The sequence below is a fragment of the Podospora pseudoanserina genome, chromosome 1, assembly GCF_035222485.1.
Source record: "Podospora pseudoanserina strain CBS 124.78 chromosome 1, whole genome shotgun sequence".
NCBI lineage: Eukaryota > Fungi > Ascomycota > Sordariomycetes > Sordariales > Podosporaceae > Podospora > Podospora pseudoanserina.
This window is the reverse complement of record NC_085920.1, coordinates 2928991-2954667: the sequence shown is the minus strand read 5'-3', so window position 1 is coordinate 2954667 and position 25677 is coordinate 2928991. Positions and strand designations below refer to the sequence as shown.

General features: G+C 53.1%; 10 protein-coding genes across 10 annotated transcripts; 6 read left to right on the top strand and 4 right to left on the bottom strand.

Moving 5' to 3' along the window:
- The first annotated feature begins 95 nt into the window (after window positions 1-95).
- NOP2 (rRNA (cytosine-C5-)-methyltransferase nop2) lies at window positions 96-2697 on the top strand. The gene is made up of 3 exons (XM_062942094.1): window positions 96-1847; window positions 1901-1955; window positions 2010-2697. The coding sequence occupies exons 1-3, from the start codon at window positions 283-285 to the stop codon at window positions 2631-2633; spliced, it is 2244 nt and encodes a 747-aa protein (XP_062805016.1). The 5' UTR covers window positions 96-282; the 3' UTR covers window positions 2634-2697.
- Window positions 2698-2722: 25 nt separating this feature from the next.
- Window positions 2723-4621, top strand: FMP32 (Protein fmp32, mitochondrial). The gene is made up of 2 exons (XM_062942093.1): window positions 2723-3999; window positions 4059-4621. Exons 1-2 carry the CDS (start codon window positions 3596-3598, stop codon window positions 4486-4488), a joined length of 834 nt encoding a protein of 277 aa, XP_062805015.1. The 5' UTR covers window positions 2723-3595; the 3' UTR covers window positions 4489-4621.
- A 484-nt stretch (window positions 4622-5105) lies between these two features.
- QC764_108290 (uncharacterized protein) lies at window positions 5106-5771 on the bottom strand (the record flags this gene model as incomplete). The annotated part of the gene is made up of 1 exon (XM_062942092.1): window positions 5106-5771. The coding sequence occupies one exon, from the start codon at window positions 5769-5771 to the stop codon at window positions 5106-5108; it is 666 nt and encodes a 221-aa protein (XP_062805014.1).
- Window positions 5772-7765: 1994 nt separating this feature from the next.
- On the bottom strand, window positions 7766-8454 carry QC764_108287 (uncharacterized protein; the record flags this gene model as incomplete). The annotated part of the gene is made up of 2 exons (XM_062942091.1): window positions 7766-7827; window positions 7875-8454. The coding sequence occupies 2 exons, from the start codon at window positions 8452-8454 to the stop codon at window positions 7766-7768; spliced, it is 642 nt and encodes a 213-aa protein (XP_062805013.1).
- A 1016-nt stretch (window positions 8455-9470) lies between these two features.
- On the bottom strand, window positions 9471-10223 carry QC764_108284 (uncharacterized protein; the record flags this gene model as incomplete). Its single annotated transcript, XM_062942090.1, has 1 exon — window positions 9471-10223. The coding sequence occupies one exon, from the start codon at window positions 10221-10223 to the stop codon at window positions 9471-9473; it is 753 nt and encodes a 250-aa protein (XP_062805012.1).
- Window positions 10224-12698: 2475 nt separating this feature from the next.
- On the top strand, window positions 12699-14739 carry QC764_108280 (uncharacterized protein). Its single transcript, XM_062942089.1, has 2 exons — window positions 12699-14215; window positions 14306-14739. Exons 1-2 carry the CDS (start codon window positions 13426-13428, stop codon window positions 14392-14394), a joined length of 879 nt encoding a protein of 292 aa, XP_062805011.1. The 5' UTR covers window positions 12699-13425; the 3' UTR covers window positions 14395-14739.
- Window positions 14740-15330: 591 nt separating this feature from the next.
- Window positions 15331-15690, top strand: QC764_0010030 (uncharacterized protein; the record flags this gene model as incomplete). Its single annotated transcript, XM_062939865.1, has 2 exons — window positions 15331-15544; window positions 15647-15690. 2 exons carry the CDS (start codon window positions 15331-15333, stop codon window positions 15688-15690), a joined length of 258 nt encoding a protein of 85 aa, XP_062805010.1.
- A 110-nt stretch (window positions 15691-15800) lies between these two features.
- OSM2 (Osmotic growth protein) lies at window positions 15801-17722 on the top strand (the record flags this gene model as incomplete). The annotated part of the gene is made up of 2 exons (XM_062942088.1): window positions 15801-16144; window positions 16210-17722. The coding sequence occupies 2 exons, from the start codon at window positions 15801-15803 to the stop codon at window positions 17720-17722; spliced, it is 1857 nt and encodes a 618-aa protein (XP_062805009.1).
- Window positions 17723-18534: 812 nt separating this feature from the next.
- QC764_108260 (uncharacterized protein) lies at window positions 18535-20463 on the top strand. Its single transcript, XM_062942087.1, has 3 exons — window positions 18535-18880; window positions 18946-19030; window positions 19098-20463. Exons 1-3 carry the CDS (start codon window positions 18869-18871, stop codon window positions 20144-20146), a joined length of 1146 nt encoding a protein of 381 aa, XP_062805008.1. The 5' UTR covers window positions 18535-18868; the 3' UTR covers window positions 20147-20463.
- A 1-nt stretch (window position 20464) lies between these two features.
- Window positions 20465-25669, bottom strand: QC764_108250 (uncharacterized protein). Its single transcript, XM_062942086.1, has 3 exons — window positions 25203-25669; window positions 22620-25134; window positions 20465-22559 (listed from the first exon to the last, which is right to left on the bottom strand). The coding sequence occupies exons 1-3, from the start codon at window positions 25308-25310 to the stop codon at window positions 20641-20643; spliced, it is 4542 nt and encodes a 1513-aa protein (XP_062805007.1). The 5' UTR covers window positions 25311-25669; the 3' UTR covers window positions 20465-20640.
- Between the last annotated feature and the right edge of the window lie 8 nt (window positions 25670-25677).

Here is a 25677-nt window from a genome sequence, read left to right as displayed (position 1 = left end):
TCTCCCAGGCAAAGCGTCGGCTCTTGGCTCCAGGTGTGGAGGCAGGGATCCTGCATTCGGCCTAGCGTAGACCAACCTGTCTCCACCAATCAGATCACCCAATGTGGGCTCCCTGGGAATTGCAGGGGATTGGATGTGGCTCAGAGCTGGAAAAAAGTTGCTGCTTATCGATAACAGAAAAGTTGCCAAAATATCTGCGAGAAACCTCTGCAGGAAGCCTACCATTTCGCATTCAGCAATCACAGACCACTCCCCCACTATCGCACCTGCCATTAAATCAAGATGGGTGTCGGCCGTCGCATGAAGAAACAGGGCCCTCCCGAGCCATTATCGGAAGCCCACTTCGCCAACTTGAAGCGCAAAAAGGGAATTCCAGTCGACGACATCCCCGCCGAAGAACACTCAAGCAAGAAGCGTCGCACAGCATCCAAGAAGCCCGAGAAGGCGATCAAAAGCGCTACAGGAACAAAGGGAACTGGGAGACAGGCCAATGGCTCTAAGAAGACAGCCAGCGCACCCAGCAATGGCGTGAAGGCCCCCAAGACAAAGGGCAAGAAGGCCCCAGAGCCTCAATCAGATTCCGACGAGGAGATGAATGATGAGTTCGATGCCTCCGACCTCGAGGATGAGGCTGGTTCTGATGAGGAACTGAAGTTGGGATCTGACTTCCTTGGGTCGGATGATGACTCAGTTTACGATTCGGATCTGGATCAGGATGCAGGCAAGAAGGAGAAGTTTGTCTTCTCTGATGATGAAGACGAGGATGATGACGAAAGAGAGGAGAAGCTCACTGCCGCCAATATCGAAGGTCTATCGAGGAAATTGGATCAACAGAGGGAGGAAGAGGAGGCCGAAAACGAAGCCGAGTTGCGCGAAGGTGCCATGCAAACAAACATCGACGGCGACAAGCCCCATGTTCTCAACAGCGACGACGAAGACGAAGACCTGGCCGCCAAGACCAAGAGCTTGTTGGCCCCCGATCTCCAGATGTTGAGAACCAGGATAACAGAGACAATTCGGGTGCTTGAAGATTTCGGCGAGCTTGCTGAGGAGGGGCGAGACAGAGCCGAGTACACCAACCAGCTCTTGAAGGACGTTTGCGCCTACTATGGCTACAACGAGTTCCTGGCGGAGAAGCTGATGAATCTCTTCCCCCCCAGGGAAGCGTTTGCTTTCTTCGAGGCCAACGAAAGTGCCCGTCCTGTTGTCATCCGCACAAACACCCTTCGCACCCATCGTCGCGATCTCGCCCAGGCTTTGATCAACCGTGGTGTTACTTTGGAGCCAGTTGGAAAGTGGTCCAAGGTTGGTCTGCAAGTTTTCGACTCCAACGTGCCTCTCGGTGCTACGCCCGAGTACCTCGCTGGTCATTACATCCTACAAGCCGCCTCCTCTTTCCTCCCCGTCATGGCCCTGTGCCCACAGGAGAACGAGCGCTGCCTGGATATGGCCTCTGCCCCCGGTGGTAAAACTACGCATATGGCGGCGCTGATGAAAAACACTGGTGTTATCTTTGCCAACGATCCCAGCAAGGCTCGTGCCAAGGGTTTGATTGGTAACATTCACCGTCTTGGTGTCAGAAATACCATTGTCTGCAACTACGATGCCCGCGAGTTCCCTCGTGTTATGGGCGGGTTCGATAGAGTCTTGTTGGATGCCCCATGCTCGGGTACTGGTGTTATTGCCAAGGATCCGTCAGTCAAGACCAACAGAGACGAGAAGGACTTCCAGCAATTGCCACATCTTCAAAAGCAGCTGATCCTGGCTGCGATCGACTCGGTCAACCATGCCAGCAAGACCGGTGGCTACCTGGTCTACTCTACCTGCAGTGTCGCTGTTGAGGAAAAGTAAGTCTTGATGAGGAACTCTTACGACAACCTTTACTGACCGTTTCTTTTAGCGAACAAGTCGTCGCCTACGCTTTGAGCCGCCGCCCCAACGTTAGATTAGTCGAGGTATGACTGTCCCACTCGGATTACTTCAGATTACAATGCTAATGTTTTGTACAGACTGGCTTGCCATTCGGTAAAGAAGGGTTCACTAGCTTCATGGGCAAGGAGTTCCACCCCAGTCTCAAGCTGACCCGCCGCTACTATCCTCACTTGTACAACGTCGACGGTTTCTTCGTAGCTAAGTTCCAGAAGATCGGCCCAACGCCTCCAAATGCTGTCCTTGCCAACGGCAAGAAGGACAAGGCTGTCACTCGCAACGTCGACGATGATGCCATGGTCATTGACAAGACCCCCATCGCTACTGAGGAGGCTGGCGAGGAGGCGAAGGATGACTTTGGTGGTTTCGATGACGAGCAGGATGCGGACTACATTGAGCGCGCGAAGCGCAATGCCATGAGGAGACGCGGTCTGGATCCTAGGGCGTTGAAGAAGGGAGAGAAGAAGGAGAAGAAGGGGATGAAGGAGGAGACGTCCGAGGAGGAGCCTACGAAGGAAGTGACCAGGGAGAAGGAAGCGCCCAAGGAGAAGGCTGAGAAGGCCGAGGCCAAGTCGGAGAAGAAGGAGAAGAAGGACAAGAAGGGGAAGACCAAGGAGACACCCAAGGCCGAGAAGGCGGAGGAGAAGACTACGGAGAAGGCGAAGCCCAAGGAGAAGAAGGAGAAGGTGAAGGCTAAAAAGTAGATTTAATGTCACGAATAAACTGTTTGTGCTCGGTGTCGAGCCTGGTAATTACCTCAACTTGTTTCTCATTATTGACATTGACCAACAATTGATGCAGTCGTGATTACATCTCTCTTCCACTACAGGCTTGAGTTTCTGTGGACTCGCCCAAATGCAAAACACTCATACTGACAGAGTTTTTTGAGATTCCGCCCTTTGCAAAATTCGACGTGGACCACACAAATGGTCCCATGCTAGAAGCAGACAACTTTTGCAGGAGTGGCGAAGTTTCGCAGTTACAGAGTGTTCTTGCCATCCAAATGAGCAAGCAAAGTTGCAAGACAACGACCACCCACAAGTCCACTTTTACAGATCGAATAGTGGACAGAGGCAAATCAAATCAAAACACTCCAAATATAAAGTAAAAGAAATGTATGTTCAATCATTGCGCCCCTCTCCACGGGAAGAAGAGAACCGCACCCAAGATCAAGCACTTTTGTGGTTTGTTCTCCATTTACAGCCAGAGACGAATGCAAACTGGTCGTGGGTCCAGACGATTGCCATCCCGAAGAATAGCAGAAAGCGAACCTCTCAATCGCATATAAGGTAACTAGTCCTGTGTGAATGTGATAATTTGCGTTGTTCAATATGAAGAAGAAAAAGAGAAAAAAATCAAATCTGGAAAGGCGAAGAGAGGTTTTATGGGCGGATTTGGGTGGTGGGACTGAGCTTGGGCCTGGTGTGGCTGGTGCGTTTGGGGGGTTGTGGCTGAAAGCGGGTTTGGATGGAACGGATGGTGGGAAGTTGGGCAAAGGGGGCTTGGCTTGGCATGCGACATTGGATGCCGCTGCTTCCCGGAAACCGGAATGACTGACTGCGTCTGGGAGCTCCAAAGACGATCATCGCACTGGATTGCCTGCTTCTTACGAACCTGATATTTGAAGAGATGCCTGAGCGACTACTGCTTTAACGGAATACCTACCATGACGGCCGCACAATCCCTCCCGCGCTTCCTCCTCCCCCGGCTTAGCTGGACCGGCCCAAGCGGCAGCATCACCGGAGCTTCGGCCGCGCTGCTCCAGCAAGCCAGAGACAGCAGCAACGCCTCCCTTTCTCGACAACCACCTCACAAGAGAACATACCACACCTTCGGCCCCTCAAAAGGGACACCTACTACTATCCCAAAGCGCAGTCTCACCGCGCACTTCCGCGCCAGCCCCCCATGTTTCTCTCAGAACCAGGGACGACCCTTTTCCACGACCCCCTCCCGCCAGCGTGATCACCACTTTGACACCCTCCGCTTTGTCCAGCGGCTGCAGGAAGAAGGTTTCACGGAGGAGCAAGCAGTGGCCATGATGAAGGTTCTGAACGATGTTATTGAAGAGAGGTACCCCTCCCTGTCCCCTTCCCTTCAACCCCATGTTGTTAACCTTGTGCCGTCTACAGCATCCAAAACCTCACCCGTACCATGGTCCCCCGCGAAGAAGCAGCCAAAACAACCTACACCCAAAAAGTAGACTTTGCCAAGCTCCGCTCGGAGCTCCTGTCGGCCGACTCGACCGAGTCCAACACCACGCGGGCCGCGCACGAGAGGTTGACGAATGACATCGCCAAGCTGAGCTCGAGACTGCGGGACGAGATTGGTCGCACGCAGGCGAGCGTGAGGCTGGACTTGAACTTGGAGAAGGGGAGGATAAGGGAGGAGGCGGTGAGTCAGGAGTTGAAGATTAAGGAGACGGAGACGAAGATTGAGCAGGAGGTTGCGGCGTTGAGGCAGCAGTTGGAGCAGGTCAAGTTTCAGACTTTGCAGTGGTTGATGGGGGTATGCACGGGGTTTGCGGCGTTGATGTTGGGTGCTTGGAGGTTGTTGATGTAATTGTGATGATGATGTCCGGGGGTGGGGATGGATGGGGCTGTCGTGTACGAAGGAGCCAAAGCAAAGCAAGCGGGAATTTCAACATTTTTGAACAAACTTGAGCCTGTAGTTGTTGGGTGAATGTGCACTGGAGAGAACAAGGTCTGGATGATCATGCTCAGGTCTCAGGGGCTAACATTGGCACAGGTCACACTTCACGTCAAGGCATAGAGAACAAATGGTTTTTTGCCGGCCCAACGCCAGAATAAATATGTATTTGTTTGTCATGTAACTATGAAAAAGTTGACAGATGTCCACCCCGCGATACTAAAAAGTGTTGGACTGCCGACCCTACTCCAACTCTCGGGAAACCGGTTGAAGCAAACGAAGGCGATGCTCATGTTGGGAAATGCAAGTGTAAAGAACTTGCCAGATGTCGGGTTCAGTGCCCGTGCGAAGAAGGTGAATAAGGGTATTTGTCGAAGAAAGGGATGTACATCATCGGTTTTCTAACGTGTTGTTGCTAGGGTGGGGTGACTTGTCTTGAGAAGGGATCTGTCGTTTTCTATGTCGCCAACCATATACAAAGAAGGAGAAGAGCGTCACTCTTGCTGTTGCCGAGTTGACCAATGAGCCGCTTAAGCGGAGGCATCGATGATGTGGCGGGCAGCGTTGTACATGGCGTGGATGTCGCGGGTGGCCTTGGTGCAGGCGCCGTCGGGGGCGTTGCAGGCAGCCTCGGGGGCGGCGTTGCGCTTCCAGCAGGACTGGCCGACGAAACGGAGGCACCACTGGGGGGCGGCCTCACGCTTGGCGAGGTTGTCGGCGGAAGCCTCGATGGTGTTGATGACGGCCTCGGCGGCGCGCTTGGCCTTGGTGCAGGCGCCGTCCTCGGCGGTGCACCGCTTGACGTCCTCGGGGGCGGCGTTGCGCTTCCAGCAGGACTGGCCGACGAAACGGAGGCACCACTGGGGGGCGGCCTCGCGCTTCTCGGCGTGGGGCTTCTCCTCGAGGGTGAACTGGTCACCGAGGCCGAGGGCGGTGTAGAAGGTGATGGGGTCGGCCTGGGAGGCGGAGATGGCGAGGGCGAGCTGGTCGACCTGGCGGGCGGCGACCTGAGCGGCGGCGGAGTCGTCACGGGCAACGACGCCGGAGGCCTTGATGGCGTTGGTGAAAGCCTCGGCGGCGCGGGCAACGGTGTTGCAGGCCTGGCCCTCGGTGTTGCACCAGCGCTTGTCCTCCTGGACAACAGCGGCGTCGACGGCAGCGACGGCGAGGAGAGCGACGGGGGTGGAAAACTTCATTTTGGCGGTTTCTGGTTGGGAAGTTTTTTCTTTTTTTTTAAAAAAAAAAAAAAAGAGTTGTGAAGAAGCTGAAGTATTCAAAGATTGACTTGAGCGGGATGAGGAGGAAAGGAAAGGAAAGGGAGAGAGATGGTCGTGATGGACGAGGTCTTTTATATCCGAAAGCGCCCCTATTCAGGGGCTGGTGTTTATTGTGTCAATAGGGCTCTATTGAGTGAGCACTGAAGGTGGTGGAAGCACTTCAGCAGTTGCTATCCATAGCACAGGTTCAAAGAATAAGCAGGTCATGTCGGACATCCCCAGGAGCATTCGACAAAAGACATGTTCCGTTCAGACGGAAGAGTTTATTATTGCCGTGGCCCAGACTTTGGAGGATGCCGGTGGATGTCAATGAACTATTCAGACCCCGAATAGGCAACGCGCTGTCTAGAATCCAGGAACTGATCGATCCGCGACAAAGATGTTGTAGTCGATCAAAAGCAAGAAGGCAAACTCATTCGCAGCTCATGGACCTTGCCGTCGAGTCCGGTGCAAAGTCTACGATAGCTTCCCGAGGACAAGACAGATCATCAAAGACACGATGTGACCGGGCCACATGTTTATCGCGTGTCTGGGCTTTCTTTTGTCTGTCGAGTATGCCGAAGTTTGGGTGTCTGGGGCAAGCCCCTATTCATTGTTTATTCAAGTCCCGATTAGGAAGGCTCGGCTTATTGTTCAGGGGTCATGGCCGGAGTTGCTCCCACTCACTCTTGATCGGTGTTTGCCGTGATGCACATCCAGTATTCACCAACAAAAATCTTTGACGAGAAACTCTAGATCATATTTCCGTGGATCTCGTCAATGCTGCAGCTTGGCTGACCCGGCGTGGTGGATGAGGCTCTGGGCCTGTCGTAGCCTGTCGCTTTGATGCAACATTCTTTCGGCTTTTCGCCAGGGACTGTTTTTGTCGGGCCTACCGTGATATTGGCCACTGTAGAACTGTCATGTAGAGTATTTTTTTGGTTCTTGACCTGGTCTTCTAACCGCCCCGCCCGTACTTTGTCGAGGTCGTCAGGCGGTTCCCAGCCGGGTGGCACTTTGCCGCAAGACTCGAGATACCAAGAGGGTAATGTAAGACGCTGAGCAACAGGTCACATGTGTTCCATGAAATTCAGAATGTCTTTTTGTCTTGCGGGAGATGTGTAACCACATCAAATTTGTGTGCGAGTCTGTCCGTCGGTCTGGGATTGCAAAGATGAGGCCGCGCAAGTCAACCTTCAACTGGGAGAAATCCCCCAAGTTTCACCTTTTATAACGGTAGCTAACAAGCAACAGCCATGCTACAATATCTTGGATGAAAGTTTACTTCAACCCGCTGGGTGACTGCCAGGCCCAATACTGTTTCTCTCGATTTCAACTTGACATGGAAACAGAAAGACGATCAGCTGGTTGGTCGGGGCAAGAGCAAGTCACGGCGAAGGCTCGCGCTGGCAAACAGTTACCCTTGAAACTCGTTCCTTCCTTATGAGCAAGAGCAGGCAGTACTTATAGTAGTTCCAAATTGTACCTTCCAACAGCAGCCCACTATCCGACGGCCAAATGGTCAAGTGGGCTGGCTGTCCGCCCACCCAATCCGGGGATTCGGACAGCCCCAGTTCGAGTCTTCTACGAAGCAAAGCTGTTTGACCCCGAAACAGCTTTCGTAGCCGGCCACCCCACGGGTTGGCCGGTGAGCTTTTGCCATTTTTTGCTTCTTTTCTTCATATTACATGATATCAGCTTTTCCCATCTGTTTTGTTTGATGTAGGTCTGGGCTTCATGTGATCCTTAAGTGTTGCGGTTCTTGGAGTCGTGCTTCTGTCTGCCAGTCGAGTTTTTGCGACTTTGCTGGGCGGGCAACAACGCGCTCCGTCACTTCTTCCAACAACTCAAAAACACGACACACAAATTGCACAGAAATAGCAAACTGAAAGTTAGTTCAATTGACAAAAAAAAGAAATTATGTATTATCGATGTCATGTCACCCCAGTCTGGCCATGGTGGTGAATCTCGCAAGGACCAGCCTCATCTCTCCAATCTTACAAATTCACTTACTCACTTCCTCACAGAACCTTGCTCACCTACCTGAATCAAGATAAGCCTGCCTCATATCCCTCATGTTCCCCGTCCTTCCAAGTCCCGGCTGGCGGCGCCTCTGACTAGGAAGCGTCCGCCTGTCATCGGTGAGTCCATTCACATCATCATCGTCACGAGAGAAAGAAGCAGAGCTGGCGCTCTCCGGTGTGGGGACACCTCTCAGGAAGAAAGTCTGTGGTTGGATAGCAGTGGGGATTAGCGTCCCTTCCAACACGGCACAACTACGTGATGGGCCAGTGGCATAGAATGCAGAGGTGCGGGCACCGTTGGATGAAGTGGTGCTGTTGCTGCTGTTAGGATGGTTAGTGAAGCAGAGGAGACTACGGCATCCTTGGTTGTTGGGAGGGGCAGTGTAGTTGGTAGAAGAGCTGGCAAAGGTAGTGAAGGAGGGGTCTGGGAGGGCGGCGTCGTGGGATGCGTCTTCCATCATCTCTGGGTGGGGTACATTGGCGGATTTCAGCTTTCTGGTCCTGATGACCTTGAAGGATTTGGGGTTTCGGCCGAGGAGTTTGTCTAGGAGGGTCTTGATCCTGCTCCTGCGCTCCGGGGCATAGAGGAGGGTGGCCATTGTGACTGGGAAACAGTTGGTGTTCTTGGTGGAAGGGATGAGTAGGAAAGTAAAGAATGTTGGTGACACCACCAGTTGATTCCTTGCTTCAGAGAAGTAAACCTTATGTCACCGGGACTGGTTCTAGAGACAGAGGGACTTGAAGGGAGGGAATGCTTGACTGGTGTGCGGGATGAAAAGATCTCACTTGAGGTCGAGGGATATCAAAGTGTTTAAATGGCAATGTTGATGGTGGCCTTGAATGTGGAAGCCTTGCGATTGCTTTGTTGAAGCCTGGGAATAGAGACAACGGGGTTGTTCAGATTCCTTTGTCCGCTGTTGAGAAGTATACTATTGTCAGAGAATAGCAGTGTTTAGGCACTCGAACTGGACGGCTTTGAAGAGCCCAAAACTAAATCATTGTGAACACTCTTCCGAATTAATTTTGTTTTTTGATGCAAGAATGGTGCGGCCACGGTCAGTCTGGTGCCAATATATTGTGAAGCACGGACAGGAGTAGGGGTAAAAAGGGGGCACGTCTTGGCATATCAGGTCGTTCCCCCCAAGTCCAAAACATCCTTCATTCACATATTCTTTTTGAACAGTCAGGCAGCAGGTGACAGATGATACTTGAAATGTCTCAACTAATCTACAAACCAACTCACCTGATGATCGAGTTGAAGTGTTGCCTGCCAGATGTCGTTCTCCGGGCTTCCTTTAACATCTACAAGTTTTGAAGCATGAGACACTGTCGTTCTATCATATACCATCAGCTATGATTAAATTTTATCGAGAAGGCTTCATCAATCAAATCCTTAAAGTAAGGACAACTGAAAAATCCGTCCACAGATGGCGGTCTATGTGGCGTTTATGCTGAACTTTGAAGCGCCGGCTGAGCCTGTAGAGATACTAAGTCAAGCAATTACTTACTTGACGGTCAAGTCAAATAAGTAAGTAAATCAAGTCAAGTAAAGCTCACTTCTAACCAAGTTAAATCAAGCCTTCCTTTTGGCTTGACTTGCAAACTTGAAAAGCCGTCAAGCCCCAGATATTAGGTGGGTCCGTCCCGGTAAGGGGGGGTCTCTATGTGTAATTGACGGGTCTTGAAGGTCACGGTCAGTAAATGCCCAAATGGTTGTCGACAAGTGCCAAGGTGAATGAGAGGAGGCTTCGTAAGACGAGGTGAAGGTGTACATATGTTGTAGGTGGGTGCCGAGTGTCAGAGGGGGCTCATTTCTTGCGTCGCTTAGATGTTTGGAGTTGCTCGGCCTCTTGGTGTCGTTTACGTCCGACCAAACTGCATCTTTCCCGCCCAGCAACTCAGCGAGCACAAGCGCGGGATTCTCCCTCCAGTATACGGCATTGAAAGCCGCTTTTACGACTTTTTGGGCTTGGTTTAGAGCTACTCTCGTATGCTTTGCACGTCTCGCAACGAGCATTGCCGGTCTGGAGCACGCCATCTCTCTGTAGCCGCTGCGCTCGCTGTTCAGCCCTACCCCTCTTGCTTGACGACGGTTGTGGTTGATGATTGGAAGGGCCAGCAACGTCGTCGTAATTTTCTTCATCCGTGGTATCAGCGTCGAGAGCCTTGTCTTGTTCGAGAACCTCGGGATGTGGTCGTTCGGGAGCGCGAGGACCTTTGGTAAGGAGCGGAGGACACTCGGCGGCGTTGTCCCGCTCCCAAGCGCTGGCTGACATACAACGAGGATTTGTGCGGCCTCACGAACCTCGGCGCCCGCTGGTGCGTCACCAGGCCAAATCTCGTAGCATTGTCTAAACATTTTGGGCATGTAGCAAGTCTTGATTATTCTTTTCGATATGTCGCTCGTAGGTTGGCCGTCGTTTGAGTGGTATTGTCCGTCCAAATGACGAGATATACTGAGAGACTTCAAAGTCGGCCTTGAGAAGAGGAGCGGGCACTTGATCTGAGTGGAAATACTGTGATGAACGAAGTGAGATGTGCCGACCTAGTTTAAATCTGGGTTTCCTTCATAATGGGCCCTCCAGAACCAGTGGCATCAAGCCACTCACCTACGACCCGGGTAGGTGGCTTGTATGTCCAAAACTCAAAGTTAACTTTTACCTAACTTGATCGCAGGGGCAACGCCTCACGCCAAGAACCAAGTCCGGGGCTGGGTCTACCCTGAGCCATCACAATATTGACTCTGGAGCAGACATTGCGGCCCGCTCTGGGGTCGGGGCTTTCATCAGAGGACCTCAGTTGAAAACGTTAAGTGGAGACATGGCGTTCAGGGCTTTTTGGTTTTGGCATCTGGGATTTGTGTGTGATTTGTTAGATTTTCCTTCATTCTGAGGACTCCTTCCAGTTGTGGGTGATGCTCGAGTTGGGACCTGATGCAAGGCCCCCAACAAGCCCAAGACGAGTAGTAACTATGGGGTCATACCTATAACTCCTTCGGCGCTGCCGACATGCAACCAGTCCCAGGTTTCGAGTATTACTGCTAGAAACGGCGCAAGAAGAGCAAGCAGAAACATGGGGCTGTAAACATACACGGCAGTGGTCTTGGAATAGGTCAACACCAGACTGGAAGCATTCAGATCTTTGGCAAAGGCCTGCAAGGTAGCCATGTCAAAGTTAGCTTCGATTTGACGCGCGAGTACTGATTCTTGACGCTCCAGAAGCAAGCTAAACGACCGCTCCATGCAGCTTGTTATCAAGGTCGATGTTGAGGCGGCGAGGGTTGCAGCAAAACCCACAACGGCGGTAGGTTTGATTGTGCCGACGCCCGGATGCAATAACGACTTGATTTGATAGCCATTTGGGGCCAAATAAAGAATGATAATGAGCCGGTAGCAGACTGTACAAATAACGGCCAGCGCCGTGTTCAGTAGAAGAGGGAGCCAAGGAGCCTTGTGGTTCGAGCAGGATATCAAGCGAGCAGGGAAAACTCTATGAAGAAAGAACCGGCTCGAAGTGCCTTCCAGTTAAAAAATAAATGTTAGTCGGGGTTCAGCTCAGCAGAAATGCCACAAGAGGGCAGTATTCCACCACGCTCAATGAGCCCAACGAACAGCAGAATGGTTGTGGCCCATGAAGCTGTAGAGGTTGCTTTTGTTTGGTTACGTCTTACAGCCTGGCTTCATCAACCAAGTAGCTGAAGCAGATATCTATGATAGCACCGTCAACGACATAAATTTAGGAAAGTCGGCAACTGTTCAGTCACCTGTTATATTCGTCTAGAGGGGCTATGCACTTAGCTAGATACCTAAATATCCATGACAGCGCATGCGAGCTCACTGATCATACATGAATGTGGGTGTACCTACCTCGCCTGAATGGTACCTCTTCATGGTCGAGGAGCGGCCAGACATAGACACATGATATATCATCGAAAGGCATCACTGAAAAGCTCTCGTATCTGGGTGATTGTCATCCCATGCTCCGGTAGAAACGTTGATCATTTTCTATTTACTTTTGGACCGTGGTATCCACGGCAACACCCCACCAAGTTCAACTCCTCCACCACCATTCTATGACGTCGCTGCCAGACCTCACTACCTTACGCGACATTAAATCTATTGAAAATATATCACATCGCTTCATTTTCTGCAATCAATTGAGACTGATGCGACTTGATGGCAAGATCGCCCAATTCCTCGGTGTGACTTGACAGTTTCATTTGCTTTCGGCTTCCCGTTTTTGGTGCAGAAGAGCATCCATGCTGCATGATCGTCGATGAAAGACACAGGTCAGTAACGTCGAAAAGCCACAACATCGTCTATAGGCCGCCTTGGTTGTTGGTCCGGGTGTACTCGCATCGTTAGCTCTGCAGTGTGAATAGGCTGGGTATAGACGAATCAGATGGCTTTTCTTCAATGCAGTAGATCATAAGACCTGCCAGTTCTTCAAGTTTTGAAGAATGCGTCCGAGAGGGGAATCTGAGTGCGTGGGATGGACAGTGCAATAGTTGATTTGAATAACGGGCATGACAGAACCGAAACATTTTCGGACTCTCCAAGTTGGAATGGTTTGTCGACTTGAGGTTGATGCTATTGCAAACCAAAGGCATCGAAGGCTGCAACGAGGCAAATGGCACTTTTTGATGTTCGACTTACACGCAAGTTTGCCTTTGGGTGAGACACCTTGCACACATCATCAACAGACGTCACCACGTCTATTAATTCCTATCTCCCAAGCAAAATTCATCAATGGAAGACACACGCCAATGCAGATCAAACCCTCGAGTCCACCATGACGTCCTCCTCATGAAAGAAAACTGTCTTCCTGAACACAACAGTTTCCTATCCAACAAAACATAACTTTCGGAATCTATGAGATATCACGTTTGACATCTGCATTTGAAGCTAGCTCCTTCATAAGTCGCATACATGCAGCTTGGATCAGCATCGGGCGGGCTTGGTACCCTGAGTGGGTATCAGCTTACAGCTACCACCCGAACGGAAAGGGTTGCTTTGTTCTCATCGAGTGATGACAGCCCCCCTCTGCCCTGCTCTGCGGCCCACTTAAACGCATGGTGACACCATTGTTCCACCAGTCGTTCATGATCTTTCACGTCCTTACATCCTAGACACCAGGGCTTCAAATATGCACCTTGTCGTGGCATGGGCCGTGTGGTCTTCACCGAATCGTTTATATATGCAGTGAGCCATCACGCTTCACTAGAACACTCTGGAAACTCAACCTGTTGTCTCACCTGCCTTGCTGCCGATAATCGCTTGGTATTACTTGTATATCTCCGCCCTCTTCCGCTTTCACCCCTAGTGACCCGGGAGGCACATAGAATCGCCGTACAAGACCATCTCGTCCTCTCCCTGTGTTGAAGAATGCTCAAGCCCAACCGATAACCACAACCATCCATCTCACTGACATGAATATTGGCTTTGCTAACAGCTGGACATCTCGACGCTGAAATCAACCAAAATAGCTCGGACTGTTAGGTCCCAGAGTGCTCTCACAACAGTCCCAACACCAATATCACCACCAATATTAACGATATCGCATCGTCCAAAATGTCTCTCACAGTCACCTCAGAGCCATCAAAAACCATGTCCTCCCTACGCGCCGACCCGTCCTCCCAACAACAGCAACCCACCGTCAACATGGTCATCCGCCAAGACCCATTCTACGTAACACTCGACGCCTCCGCCCTCCTGGCCGTCTCCATCCTGACAGTCCTGGGAATGCACTTCGTCGACCACCTCCTCCTCGAGTTCCTCATCATCGCCGTCCCCATCGCCCTCCTCATCCACAACGACTACCTCAACTTCCTCAAGCTCGGCCCCGGTGGGACACCCCCCACCCCCTCCGGCTACGCCCGTCTAACCTTTTACCGCCTCTTCACCCTCCGCGACCCCTTCACACCCCCCCCTCGGAACGTCGTCTCCTCCCCCTCCACCGGGATCCTATCCAAACTCCCTTACCGCCCGGGCCCTCGTCCAACCGTAGCCGGTCTGGCACCCCAGCGTCAGCTAAACCAGCACGGCTCAGTAGAGTGCTACAACCGACTGAGGGCAGCACTCGAGAACCTGTCAAAGAAGCACCCCAATGTGTTTGTCACCGCAACGTCTTGTCTGGAGAAGCACGGGTTTGCGCTGTTCGCGAGACACCCGTTGAATGTTTGTGGGAACGGGGAGATTGTCCATATTCACAGTTCGGATAGGTCGATGCATATGAACTTGCATCCGGATGATATCAAGGAGATTTTGGAGAAAGGGTGGGGGCAGAGGCATCCGATGGCGTGGAGCGGGTGGGTTAGGGCGCCGTTGCCGGAGACGTTTAGTATGGTTTATGCTCCTAGGGGTGAGTTCTCTATTCTTTGTTTTTGATACCTACCTACCTACCTACCTATGGGGTTGATGTGAGAGGGCTGACGTGAGATAATGCGGACAGATGAGAGTGACTTGAAGATTGTTTGTCGGATTGTTGAGGCGGCGATTTGGTATGTGATTGCGGAGAAGGTTGAGATTGAGCTTGAGTGAAGGGGGAGGGTGGTAAGGGAGCAATGTGTTGTTAGGAATGGGGAAAATGGATAGCGGCTGGCGGGAGTTCAAAAACATCACCAAGATCTGGCTGGGCTGTTCGGCGTAGGAACTGGATATGGATTCAATGGGTTTCTTGTTTACTTAATTTTCGGTATGAATCAACAAGAATCAGCGAGCACGCGTAGTTTGCTTACATGGGGACATAGTTGCATTTGAAGCTACATTACAAATATGAAGCCATTCCAAATCCTATTCTGGGCATCGCGCCACCTGACCGGTGGAGGCAAGCCGTTCTCATGGAATTGGCAATCCTCTTTTGCCTTCGCTCGGAGCCTCGAATCCAATAGTCAAAGTGTATCAAGTATCATAAAACAATGAATATTTGAAGCCTCATATTCGAGGTGTTAGTTCCATCAGCGCACGGAATCTCCAGTGACGTCAGCTGATTCATCGGGTGCGAAGACGAAGGCGGCGACGAATCGGTGGGCTAGGATTTGTAAGAGCGCCTGGCGCTGGCTAACTTCAGAGCCAAGCCTTACAAGCCCCCGGTTGGAGACTTTGGGGTTGATGGTTCAATTCCGACACCCAAGGTCCAAATGTTCCCACGGCCATGTGTCGGTCTGCAGTCGACAACATCCTCGGCCATTGCGATGCAATTAAGGCAAGGACGTGGCCGTGGTCCGAAGTGAGGATTTGATCAAGTGATGAGCCCAGTGTCGCCAAGGCTGCAGCCATTCTTGGACCTCAATGCATCACATGTCATTGAAGTGTCCTCCCACGTTCCATCAGCAGCTTTGCGACTGACTTTTTGCCGGGCTCAACTTGGGGTAAAACTGGGGTAACAGGGGGTTGCTGGTCTCTTCGCGAGAGGACCGACGAGCTCGGGGAATTCCACATTGAGCTGTTGTTTGGAGGGGGGGCAGGCTGCATGTGATGTGTGGACTGCCCGGATCCAGTGGCAACCGTCCAAGCCTCGGCAACCTCGCAAGTCAGGGACAGCGCAAGGCGTCCGAACCGGGACGTTATAGAAGCCACCCTCTGCCGCAACACCAGCTTCTCTTTGTCCTCCTTCTACCATTCAGTGTGCAGCTCTCTCTCTCATTCTTCTCTTCTTCAAGATACCCGTTCCTAGACAAACATAACCTGGGTAAGTTTGCCTGTACCTGTCCCTAGCTGTCTCGGCCTGCGTTTGGATATCGCTTCCAGTGGGGGTTTCACTGAGGCTAAGACTCGGCCTAACAGGATCCAGACCTCGGCTTACCACAGACGACGGACGACGCGCGAATCATTTAACAAACCACCTCCCTCGAACCCGTCTTCATTCCAAGCCGTTCTCCTCTGCAACAACTTTTTCCTTCATTCCATTATCGACTTTGCTCGGCATTTGCTTCTTTTCAGATACAATGGCGTCCAACACGGTAATTGTTGTCGGTGGCGGTCTGGCGGGTCTTTCGGCGGCGCACTCCATCTACCTCGCCGGTGGTAACGTCCACGTCCTCGACAAGCAGGGCTTTTTCGGTGGTAACTCCACCAAGGCCACCTCTGGCATCAACGGTGCCCTCACCCGCACCCAGGTTGATCTTGGGATCCAGGACTCCGTGAAGCAGTTTTACGACGACACACTCAAGTCTGCCCGTGACAAGGCCAGACCCGACCTTATCAAGGTCCTCACTTACAAGTCCGCTGCTGCCGTTGAGTGGCTCCAGGATGTTTTCAACCTTGACCTCACACTCGTTTCCCGTCTTGGGTAAGTCGCAACTACTTTCCGGCATTTCCGGTAGTTAGACAGCCTTGCTAACATGCTGTGATCAGTGGTCACTCTCAGCCCCGTACCCACCGTGGTCACGATGCCAAGTTTCCTGGCATGGCCATCACATATGCTCTGATGCAGAGACTCGAGGAGCTCGCCGAGACCGAGCCCCACCGTGTCAAGATCACCAAGAAGGCCCGCGTTGTTGACCTCATCAAGGAGGGCAACGTCATCAGCGGTGTCAAGGCTGAGCACGAGGGCCAGACCCTCACCATCCACGGCCCCGTCGTCCTTGCTACTGGTGGTTATGCCGCCGATTTCGGTGAGGGCTCGCTCCTCCAGAAGCACAGACCCGACACCATGGGTCTTGCCACCACCAACGGCTCCCACGCTACCGGTGATGGTCAGAAGCTCGTCATGAAGATTGGTGGTAACGGCATCGACATGGACAAGGTTCAGGTCCACCCTACTGGTCTCGTCGACCCCAAGGACCCCGGCTCCAAGTGGAAGTTCTTGGCTGCTGAGGCTCTCCGTGGTGAGGGTGGTATCCTTCTCAACGGTGATGGTGACCGCTTCTGCGACGAGCTCGGCCACCGTGACTACGTCTCTGGCATGATCCACAAGGAGAAGGACAAGGGCAAGTACCCTGTCCGCCTTGTCCTCAACTCCAAGGCCTCCAAGGTCCTTGACTTCCACACTCGCCATTACTCTGGCCGTGGTCTCATGAAGAAGATCACCGGCAAGGAGCTCGCCAAGGAGATCGGCTGCACTCCCGAGCACCTCCAGAAGACCTTCCAGACCTACAACGCCATTGCCGAGGGCAAGCAGAAGGATCCCTGGGGCAAGAAGTTCTTCCACAACATGCCCCTCGACATCAATGATGACTTCCACGTCTCCCTGATGGAGCCCGTTCTCCACTTCACCATGGGTGGTATCGAGATCAACGACAAGGCCCAGGTTCTCAACAAGGAGGGCAAGCCCTTCGAGGGTCTCTTCGCCTGCGGTGAGCTTGCCGGTGGTGTCCACGGTGCCAACCGTCTTGGTGGTTCTTCCCTCCTTGGCTGCGTCGTCTACGGCCGTGTTGCCGGTGACTCTGCTGCCAACTACCACTTCCAGCAGGCTCTCAAGGGCAATGTTGGCGCTGCCCGTCTCGGCCAGATCGCCCTCCACATCGATCCTTCCACTCCCGGCAAGATCTCGGTCCAGTGGGGTGGTGAGCAGGCTGCTCTCCCTGCTCCCGGTGCTCAGACTGGTGCCCCTGCCGAGAAGGCTGCTGCTGCCCCCGCCAAGGCCGACCCCAAGGCTTTCACCATCCCCGACAAGGAGTTCACTCTTGAGGAGGTTGCCAAGCACAACAAGAAGGAGGATCTCTGGGTTGTTGTCAAGGGTGTCGTCATGGACCTCACCAACTGGCTCGATGACCACCCCGGTGGTCCCCAGGCTATCCTCAACTTCATGGGCCGCGATGCCACCGAGGAGTTCGAGATGCTCCACGACGACGAGGTCATTCCCAAGTACGCTCCTGGCCAAGTGATCGGCAGAGTCAAGGGCCAGAAGGTCACTCTTGAGATCTAAGTCAATTGAGCGATTTCACTAACTGTGTTCTTTTTATTTTACCCGCATTTGCACGGCGCTCCTTGGGAATTGCAGCAAAGAGTTTCATGGACGGGGCTGGGCCGAGCCAAGAGAAGCGACGCCGATTAGGAAGCCCTGGCTAGGAAGAATAGATGTACCATTGTTTTAATGGCGGTCATTTTTCTTGCTGCGAGGAGGAGCAAAGCATAACTCATACCAGCTTGATCTATTTGGTTATTGTTTTGTATTTGGATTTTTTGGATCAAGTTCGCTGGTTTGTTGAGAGCAGGAACAACATGACTGCTACTGCTGCTGTACTGTATTGATAGCTTGGAATGATGCTGTTCCTTGAAAACTAGTAATGAGAAGATGAGAGCACACCAATCATTGGACCAATTGTCCAAAAGTGAAATTCTTAGCTCTGAATCATCCGAGGGAAGTTGATGCAGCGCCGTGCCGCGGAACTGATCTGCTCGGGGAACCATTTCCGGGCCGAGGCCGGCTCCGGACCGGTTTAGACGGCCGGCATAGGGCACCGGATGTCAGCCGGAAATGGAAGAGAGACTTGGAGCCTTTTTCTCATGTTTTTTAGTCTTTCGCATCAACGGAATTTGTAGTGCCCGGGCCGAATGGATTGAAGTGTTTTGCATAATGGAAACCTGGAAATCACGTAACGATGTCTCAAATCGAGTGTCATAGAGCATGTGTTTTCAGTATACAACCCTAACCCTAGGGATTCCGCAGCTGACCTCAGCTGATCATCGTTGGGCCACTCCGGCCCGCCTCCCCAGCCTGCAAAGTGCTGTCAGTTCGCTGCCGCCTGCAACCTAGCTCAGCAACCACCCACATCAAGAGCTTGACGCGCACGCTTTCAGAATCGACAAAACTTCCTCTCCCACCGCACACCCAGCTTCTTCTGCTACCAGCTTCACACAGGCCGTACGCGACGCTGTCTATATACTACCATCTTTCATCGAAACTACCTACGCAACCCCACCTGTTGTTGGTTTCCAAGGTGTCCCTTGCGAGCGGCACCTTGCTTGTGATGCAATCATAGCTCCTGTCCCCCCCGAACTCGAAGCTCTCCACGTTGCGATAGCGTCTTTTGCACCTACAGACACCGTCAGGGGTGGATAGTGGTTCAAGATGGCTTGGAACGTATGTCACGCCAGATATCTCAATCAATCACAAGGATTGATCAGACAAAGCTCACAACCAGCTAGATCTTCAGAATAGCGGCCGACCTGTCGCACATAACAGCAAAATGCATCCTCATCTTCTCTATCCACCGTAACAGGAGCGCCGAAGGTTAGTTTTCTTCCCCTTCTCCCTCCCCCCCCTTTCCCAACCATCTCTAACCCTTTTTGTGTCTCAGGCGTCTCCCTCCTTACCCAGCTCTTCTACGCTCTCGTCTTCGTAACCCGCTACACGGACCTCTTCGTCGAAACCCACGCCTGGAACTACTTTTTCAAAGTCTTTTACCTCCTCTCCTCCTTCTACACCCTCGGCATCATGCGCTTCGTCTACCCCCGCACGCGCGAAAAGGAAATCGCCTGGAAGCTCGCCGGCCTCGTCTTTTCCGGATCCCTCGTCCTCTCCCCCTTCTTTATGCTCATCTTTGATAAGAAACGAGAGTGGGCTTTTACAGAATGGCTTTGGGTGTTCTCTCAGATCTTGGAGTCAGTGTGCGTTTTGCCGCAGCTGTTGCTGCTGCGGCAGACGACCGTCCCGACGGTGATTACCAGTTTTTACATTGTGTTCTTGGGGAGCTACAGGGGGTTGTATCTGCTGAACTGGTTCCTCAGGGAGCTAGACACGAATGGGCGGAAGCCGAACCCGATCAGTGTCATTTTTGGGATTGTCCAGACGGCGCTGTATGCGGATTTTGCGTGGGTGTACTGGACGAGGCAGAGGGTCAAGCTGAGGAATGGGGGGGTGGTGGATGCGGATGATTTGAGGAGGGGGTGGTTGTTGAGTAAGATTTTTGGGAGCGAGCACCTGAGGGGTGGGAGCAACGCGGCGGATGAGGATGAGTATGATGAGGAGAGCGCGCCTGCACTTGGACCGGGGAGGCATGAGGTTGGGCGGGATGCCAGGCCGGGGAGGGCAAAGTGGGGGAGTAGGGGGATTAGTATTAGTGCTGATGAGGGGGTTTATGATGGGGAGAGTGGTGGGTCGAGGCAGGAGCAGGGTGTGACGAGTAGCAATAGCAGGGGAGGTTTTGCGGATGAGTCGGATGATGATTTGGCTGGGGGGGCGGATCCGGATGCGAAGATGCAGGATCCGGATGATTTGGCGAGGGCGTTGAATGATGATGAGAGTGAGAGTGATGAGGAGGATAAGAAAAAGAAACAGAAGGCGGCTCAGCAGAATGGAGGGCAGCCAAGCGGGATTGGGAATGGGGATGAGTGGGATGATGATTGATTTCTCATCTGAGATAGGTTGGAAGGTTAGGGAATTGACAAGGAAGGAATGAATCGAAGGAGGGAAAGGAAGGATATGGCATTTGGTTCTATACTACCTACTACAGGCCGGAAAATCCCTGTTCATCTTGGAGGGGCCTGTGTTTCGGGCGTTAATGGAGTTTTTTTTTTTTGGTTTAGTCAAACTTGTGGGTTTGTTTCAGAGTCTTCTGAGAGGACAGCGTGGTGGGATACAACAACTCAGCGAAGTAAATAGGGGTAGATAGCGATTTTGCTTCATTTCTACCACACAGACACATACACGCACACACATGCACCACAACTGACCACATAAAATTGTGATTTGACTATCCTAATTATGTAGCAACCCAGATATATAACTCGATGCTGCAAGCCAAACCCAACTTACAAGACCAGACCTCTTCCAAAGCAAAACACCGTGAAGCTTGATTGTAAACGCATACACTTTGCTCCCGTCCCCCTTTCCCACACAAACTACTCATCATCCCTCAACCGACTAACATTCCCCCCCGTCCTCTCCAAACTCCCCCTCAACAACCCCAACACATTCTTCCTCCTCCTCTCCCTCTCCCTCAGCACCTTCTTCTCCTCCTCACTAAACTGACTCAACTTCTTCCTCGGACTAGGCCCCACCCCACCACCGCCGCCAGGTCCAACACTTCCCATCCTAACCGACGCCCCAAAAGGCGACTCCCCCCTGCCGGGGCTCATCAACAACGACCTCCTATTATTCGGCGTCGGCGTGGCCGGCCCTCCTCCACCAACAAACGGACTCCCCTCCCTGCTCCTCGCCGGAGTCCCCAACCTCAACCTCCTCATCTGGTTCTCCAAAACATCAATATCCCCGCTCCTCTTCTCCGCCATGCTGGTCATCTTTTGAATCGTTCTCAAGATGGCATCCACCGTAGGAACAGGTGCTCTACCGCTCGCACCCCCTGCAGAAGCAATCTTTGCCTTGAGCAGCGTCAATGCCTCTTCTGCTTCCGCCAACAGCCGCGAAAACGTCGCGAAGGATCGTCTGAGCTCATTCTGCTGCGCAGCCTGCTCCGCACTAAGAGGTAAAGATTTGGCAACATTCACCTGGTCGGGGTCGACATGCGCCATGATGATCTTGCGCATGTCTTCTTCTTTGGCGCGGAGCTTGGTCAGGTCCCGCATCAGGCCAGAAATCTCATCTTCGACGCGGTTAATCTCTTGAATGCGGCCCTCTTCCAGGCGACGGGAGAGTTGGTTGTCGATTATTTTACCGAGATCTTCAGCTTCGACAAGAACCCAGTCATCGGAGTGTTCGAGATCGTCCTGGTCGCGGCCGTCCTCCTTGCGGAGGGTGGTATGGCCGAGGATGAAAGACTGGAGCGCTCGGGAGTTGAGGCCCAGGCGATCAATCATGCGGTTGATATCCCGCCAGAGAGCCTCGCACGCAGCTGGGATCTCGTTCTCTCCGCGCTTCTCAATCTCCTTGAGCCTTGTGTCCGTCGCCAAGAACTCGTCAATCTGCAGAGTGGGCTCAATCTTGGAGCGGAGAAGTTGCTGGATGCCCTCGTCTTCCGGATCCACGAGGGCTTGCTTGGCTTCTTCTTCTCGCTTGGCCGCGAGCCTCATCTGGGCTTTAATGTTAGGGTCGACCTCCTGTGGCCGCGCCCGGCTAGCTGGAGCAGAACCGAACGGGCTGGTAGCCGGGGGTGCTGAGCGACGTCCCAAGAGATCCGACGCAACACCTGGCGCAAAAGACCGAGGAGTGTCGGGGGGACCAGGCCGGAGAAGGCTCGCCCGAGGTGGACCTCGCATCGGACTCGGCGATCGAGGGCTTGTCGGCACCGGCTTGGGGAACGACGGGGCGTTCCTCGTGTTGATCTCGCCAAAGAGCGGGCGACCTTGGTTGGCCTCGGATCTTGAAATGGTCGAGAACGCACTTCCAGTCATGCCACCATCAAAAGACCCATGGGGAGTGATGCCAGGAGTGTGACTCTCAAAACCGCCAGCTGTCGGGCTGAACTCCTTAGTCACATCAACGCCGCTGCCTTCCGATTCTTCCTCATCGTACTCTTCCTCTTCTTCATCAACCTCACCTTCCTCAAGTTCGTGAGTCTGATCTTCCGCGTCACATTCTGATAGTTCACTCTCGTCGGGGCTTTCTGGCACAGCAGGGACATCCGGAAGTTTAGTAGCGGGCTTGCCGATAAAGTCAGGCGGCAAGGGAGCCTCCTCAGGGGTAGGTGGTTTGACATCGTAGACCTCAGGCTTCGGTTTGCTCGAAAGCAGGTTGGGGGGCATCCGCCCAGTATCGCTTTCACTGAATCCTGGTGACTTGGATGTTTCCTTCGAGGGGGGGCCTGGTTTCATGAAATCCGGAGGGAGTGGCGCCTCCTCTGCTTTCACAGGAGCTTTGGTATCTGCTTCTTGTGAGTTGTTTGATCCTGAAGATGAAGAGCTAAAAGAGAAGTCGGCCTTACTAGTTGCATCCGGCGGCAGAGGGGCCGCCGGAACACTCTTAACATTCTCTTTATCGCTTTCCTCTTGCTTGATCCTTGGTGCTCCGAAAGGATTTTCCGCAGGCTTTGGTGACCCAAATACATTTGCCGCGGCGGGTGTCGGTGCGCCAAAAGGATTAGCAGCAGGCTTCGGTTGACCAAAGAGGTCAGTTTCTGGCTTTGGCTTAAAAAGCCCCGACGAAGCAGGTCCTGGAGTTCCAAAGATACTAGATGTGGGAGCCGAGGCCTTCGGGGCAAATAGGGTGGTTTTGGCAGCTTCGGCGCCAGCAGTTTGGAAGCCGAACTTCGAGGGGGCCGGTGTCGATGTTGGCGTAGTAGATCCGAGGTCACCAAATACAGACTTGGGCTTCTCCTCGGGCGCTGGCGTTACTCTATCCATATCCTCATCCTTGGAAGCTGGGGCTTCCAAGGCAGAGCTGAACCCACTTCCAAACATGGAGCTGCCTTCTGGCTTTTTAGTTTCAAAGGCACTAGTAGCACTTGAGGTATCAGCCTTGAATGTACTTCCCAATACAAAAGGAGAAGCCCCAAAAGCGGGTCTGTCCGTCTTCGCAGCCGGCGGAGGGAATGCTGTAGGTGTATCCATTGAGACTTCAGGGGCGGGGGCAGAGCCAGCAGGCTTTGATCCGAAGATGCTGGATCCGGAAGAAGCACCGCCCAGAGACCCAAAGCCACCCTTACTGGCAAAACTGGCAAAACCACCAGCTGGTGGAGCAGCACCGCTACCGAACACCTTACCGGCGGCGGCTGCCGAGCTGCCTAAGCCTGACTGTCCAAAGGCAGGTGCTGCAGAAGCGGTTGTTCCCGTGGCCCATGGAGAAGGCTTAGCCGCCCCAAATCCTAGTGAACTCTGGCCGAACGCAGGGGCCGATGGCTGGCCAAAAGCAGGGGCACCGAACGCAGGTACAGCAGCAGCTGGTTTACTACCGAACGCGCTGGAACCAAACGCTGGGGCAGCTGATGTACCTGATGCGGTAGCCCAGGGTGAAGCCTTGGCTCCCAAAGCAGAGGAACCACCGAATGCCGCGGGAGAGGACGGTGTCCCGAAAGCTGGAGCAGGAGAGGGTTCGCCAAAGGCAGAGACTCCAGGGCTGGCAAGGGCAGGGGACCCAAAAGCAGAAGCTCCAGAGCTAGCAACAGCAGGAGACCCAAAGGCAGAGACGCCAGAGCTAACTGGGGCCGCTGGTGTGATTGCCTGAGCGGCGGACCCTCCTACGATGCCCGGATACGTTGTCCCGGCCCGAATAGATTCGTTATAGACAACCCACCAGGACACAAGCACGCCTTCATTATTGAGCACCCACAGGCCAGGGAGAGGCCCGGGAGAGTTCTCGATTTCGTCCGTGGGGATGGGCTTGTAAACCTTTTCCTTGCTGGACAGGTCGAGCGTCGCTCCGATAGGAAACGTATCGGTCAGGTCCTCGCCCATAGGGAGCTGAGCACGCTTAGAATCGTCAGCAAACTCAGTTGTTGTGAACACATTTGTGATCTTGTCCGCATCCTTGTCCTGTGTCAAGGGGGTCTTGGAGCGTGTCAATAAACCAATGCCTTCATTGGCCGTTGACGCAACCAGCAAACACTCGTCGAGATTTGGGGGGAAATCCTTCAACCTGAGGATAGTGTGGTGCGGTGTCTTGTCGGCCACAAAAGGCTCTACCGGGTCAGTGATCTTCTGATAGGTGAACGTAGGTGTTCCTCCTGGTGGTTGATGGCGGGTGATTAGGTTGAAAACAGATGGATCTTGACCATTTGTCTGGTTGTAAATAGCAAGGAACACGTGGTTCTCGATCCAGGCCAACGAGGCGACATGGTATTCTCCAACACTGGGGGACTTTGGAATATGTGCCTTTTCCACACCTTCGGGTGTCATTTGGTAGATGGAGCCGTCAGCTACACCAGCAACCAGCTGTTTTCCCTTGGTGCTCCATGAGACACAGCTGACTTGCGAACGAAGTACCGGCCCATTCGCGCCCGATACAAGCTTCTTCTCCGCAAGGTTCGCCATCAAGAGGTTGCCTTTGTCCGTCACGATGGCGACGAAGTGCGAGAGATCCGGTGAAGGATTTGGAACCAGAGCCCTGAGAGATTCCGAATTTGTAGGTATTTCGAAGGCGGATTGCGTGCCGCCTTGTGTAAGCGTGTCGGTATTGTAGACAGCAAGACCACCGCCCGACTCGGCGGAAAGAATGAGGAATTGTTCATCCACGGTGAAGGCTAACTGTGAGATCCTGATGCCAAGCGGTACTTTGGCCTGGGGTGTGAACGGTCGGACGTCGCTATCGCCATTCTTAGGGGCCTCGAACGCTTTCCGTACAGACTCGGTTGTGGCGATGTGTACCGCATCTGGGCTGGCCGCAGCAACCAGACCCTTTCGAGGGGCAATGCTAAGAAGGGATGCCGTTGGGGCTGGAGCAGGCTGCCATTTTGAGGTCAACTGAACCTTTGAATCGCCGGCGAGAGAGAGAAATCCAAGACCCTGTATATACAAATTAGCGCTCCACTCTGGTGTGAGCTCAACCACCTGTCACCGTGCACCTATCTCACCTCTGTCTGGATAACCTCGAGATCGCTTCCTTGCGACAACCCCCCCACCCCGCCAGCGGAAGGTGCGCCCATCATGGCATTGCTCGCGTTTCCAAAACCGAAAGCCATAGCTGTAGTTGCGATGCGGCCGGCCTTAGACAGCGGACCTGAGCTCAGAGTCTAGCGTGATTCATCAGCGGGCAAGGTGTGCCGGGGCTCGAGAGCGAAGCCAGCCAAAGCGGTATCGCGATCGGGCAGCGAGTCCGAGAAGTCGTCGAGCAAAAGGGATTGGAAGTATTGAAATAGCAATAGTTTGCGCGTGTCCCCCTAATTATCGGTGTCGTTTCGATCGGGAATAGTTGTTGGTTGGCAGTAACAATGTTGCCAGGAGGGGGTTGGGACTGCAGTTTCTTTGTGCAAGTCGAAAGTCAACACCAGCTCAAAGAAATGGTGAACGACGCGCCAATGAGCGATTGACCCACGATTTTTCTGCCTG

Coding starts and splice junctions, on each gene's coding strand:
- QC764_108280 (XM_062942089.1), top strand. CDS start 13,426: ATGTCTCTCACAGTCACCTCAGAGCCATCAAAAACCATGTCCTCCCTA. Junction 14,216..14,305: donor TATGGTTTATGCTCCTAGGG/GTGAGTTCTCTA, acceptor TAATGCGGACAG/ATGAGAGTGACTTGAAGATT.
- FMP32 (XM_062942093.1), top strand. CDS start 3,596: ATGACGGCCGCACAATCCCTCCCGCGCTTCCTCCTCCCCCGGCTTAGC. Junction 4,000..4,058: donor AACGATGTTATTGAAGAGAG/GTACCCCTCCCT, acceptor TGCCGTCTACAG/CATCCAAAACCTCACCCGTA.
- NOP2 (XM_062942094.1), top strand. CDS start 283: ATGGGTGTCGGCCGTCGCATGAAGAAACAGGGCCCTCCCGAGCCATTA. Junction 1,848..1,900: donor AGTGTCGCTGTTGAGGAAAA/GTAAGTCTTGAT, acceptor CGTTTCTTTTAG/CGAACAAGTCGTCGCCTACG. Junction 1,956..2,009: donor CCAACGTTAGATTAGTCGAG/GTATGACTGTCC, acceptor TGTTTTGTACAG/ACTGGCTTGCCATTCGGTAA.
- QC764_108260 (XM_062942087.1), top strand. Junction 19,031..19,097: donor CCGTAACAGGAGCGCCGAAG/GTTAGTTTTCTT, acceptor TTTGTGTCTCAG/GCGTCTCCCTCCTTACCCAG.
- QC764_108250 (XM_062942086.1), bottom strand. CDS start 25,310: ATGGCTTTCGGTTTTGGAAACGCGAGCAATGCCATGATGGGCGCACCT. Junction 25,135..25,202: donor TCGAGGTTATCCAGACAGAG/GTGAGATAGGTG, acceptor TTGTATATACAG/GGTCTTGGATTTCTCTCTCT. Junction 22,560..22,619: donor TCTGCCGCCGGATGCAACTA/GTAAGGCCGACT, acceptor CACAAGAAGCAG/ATACCAAAGCTCCTGTGAAA.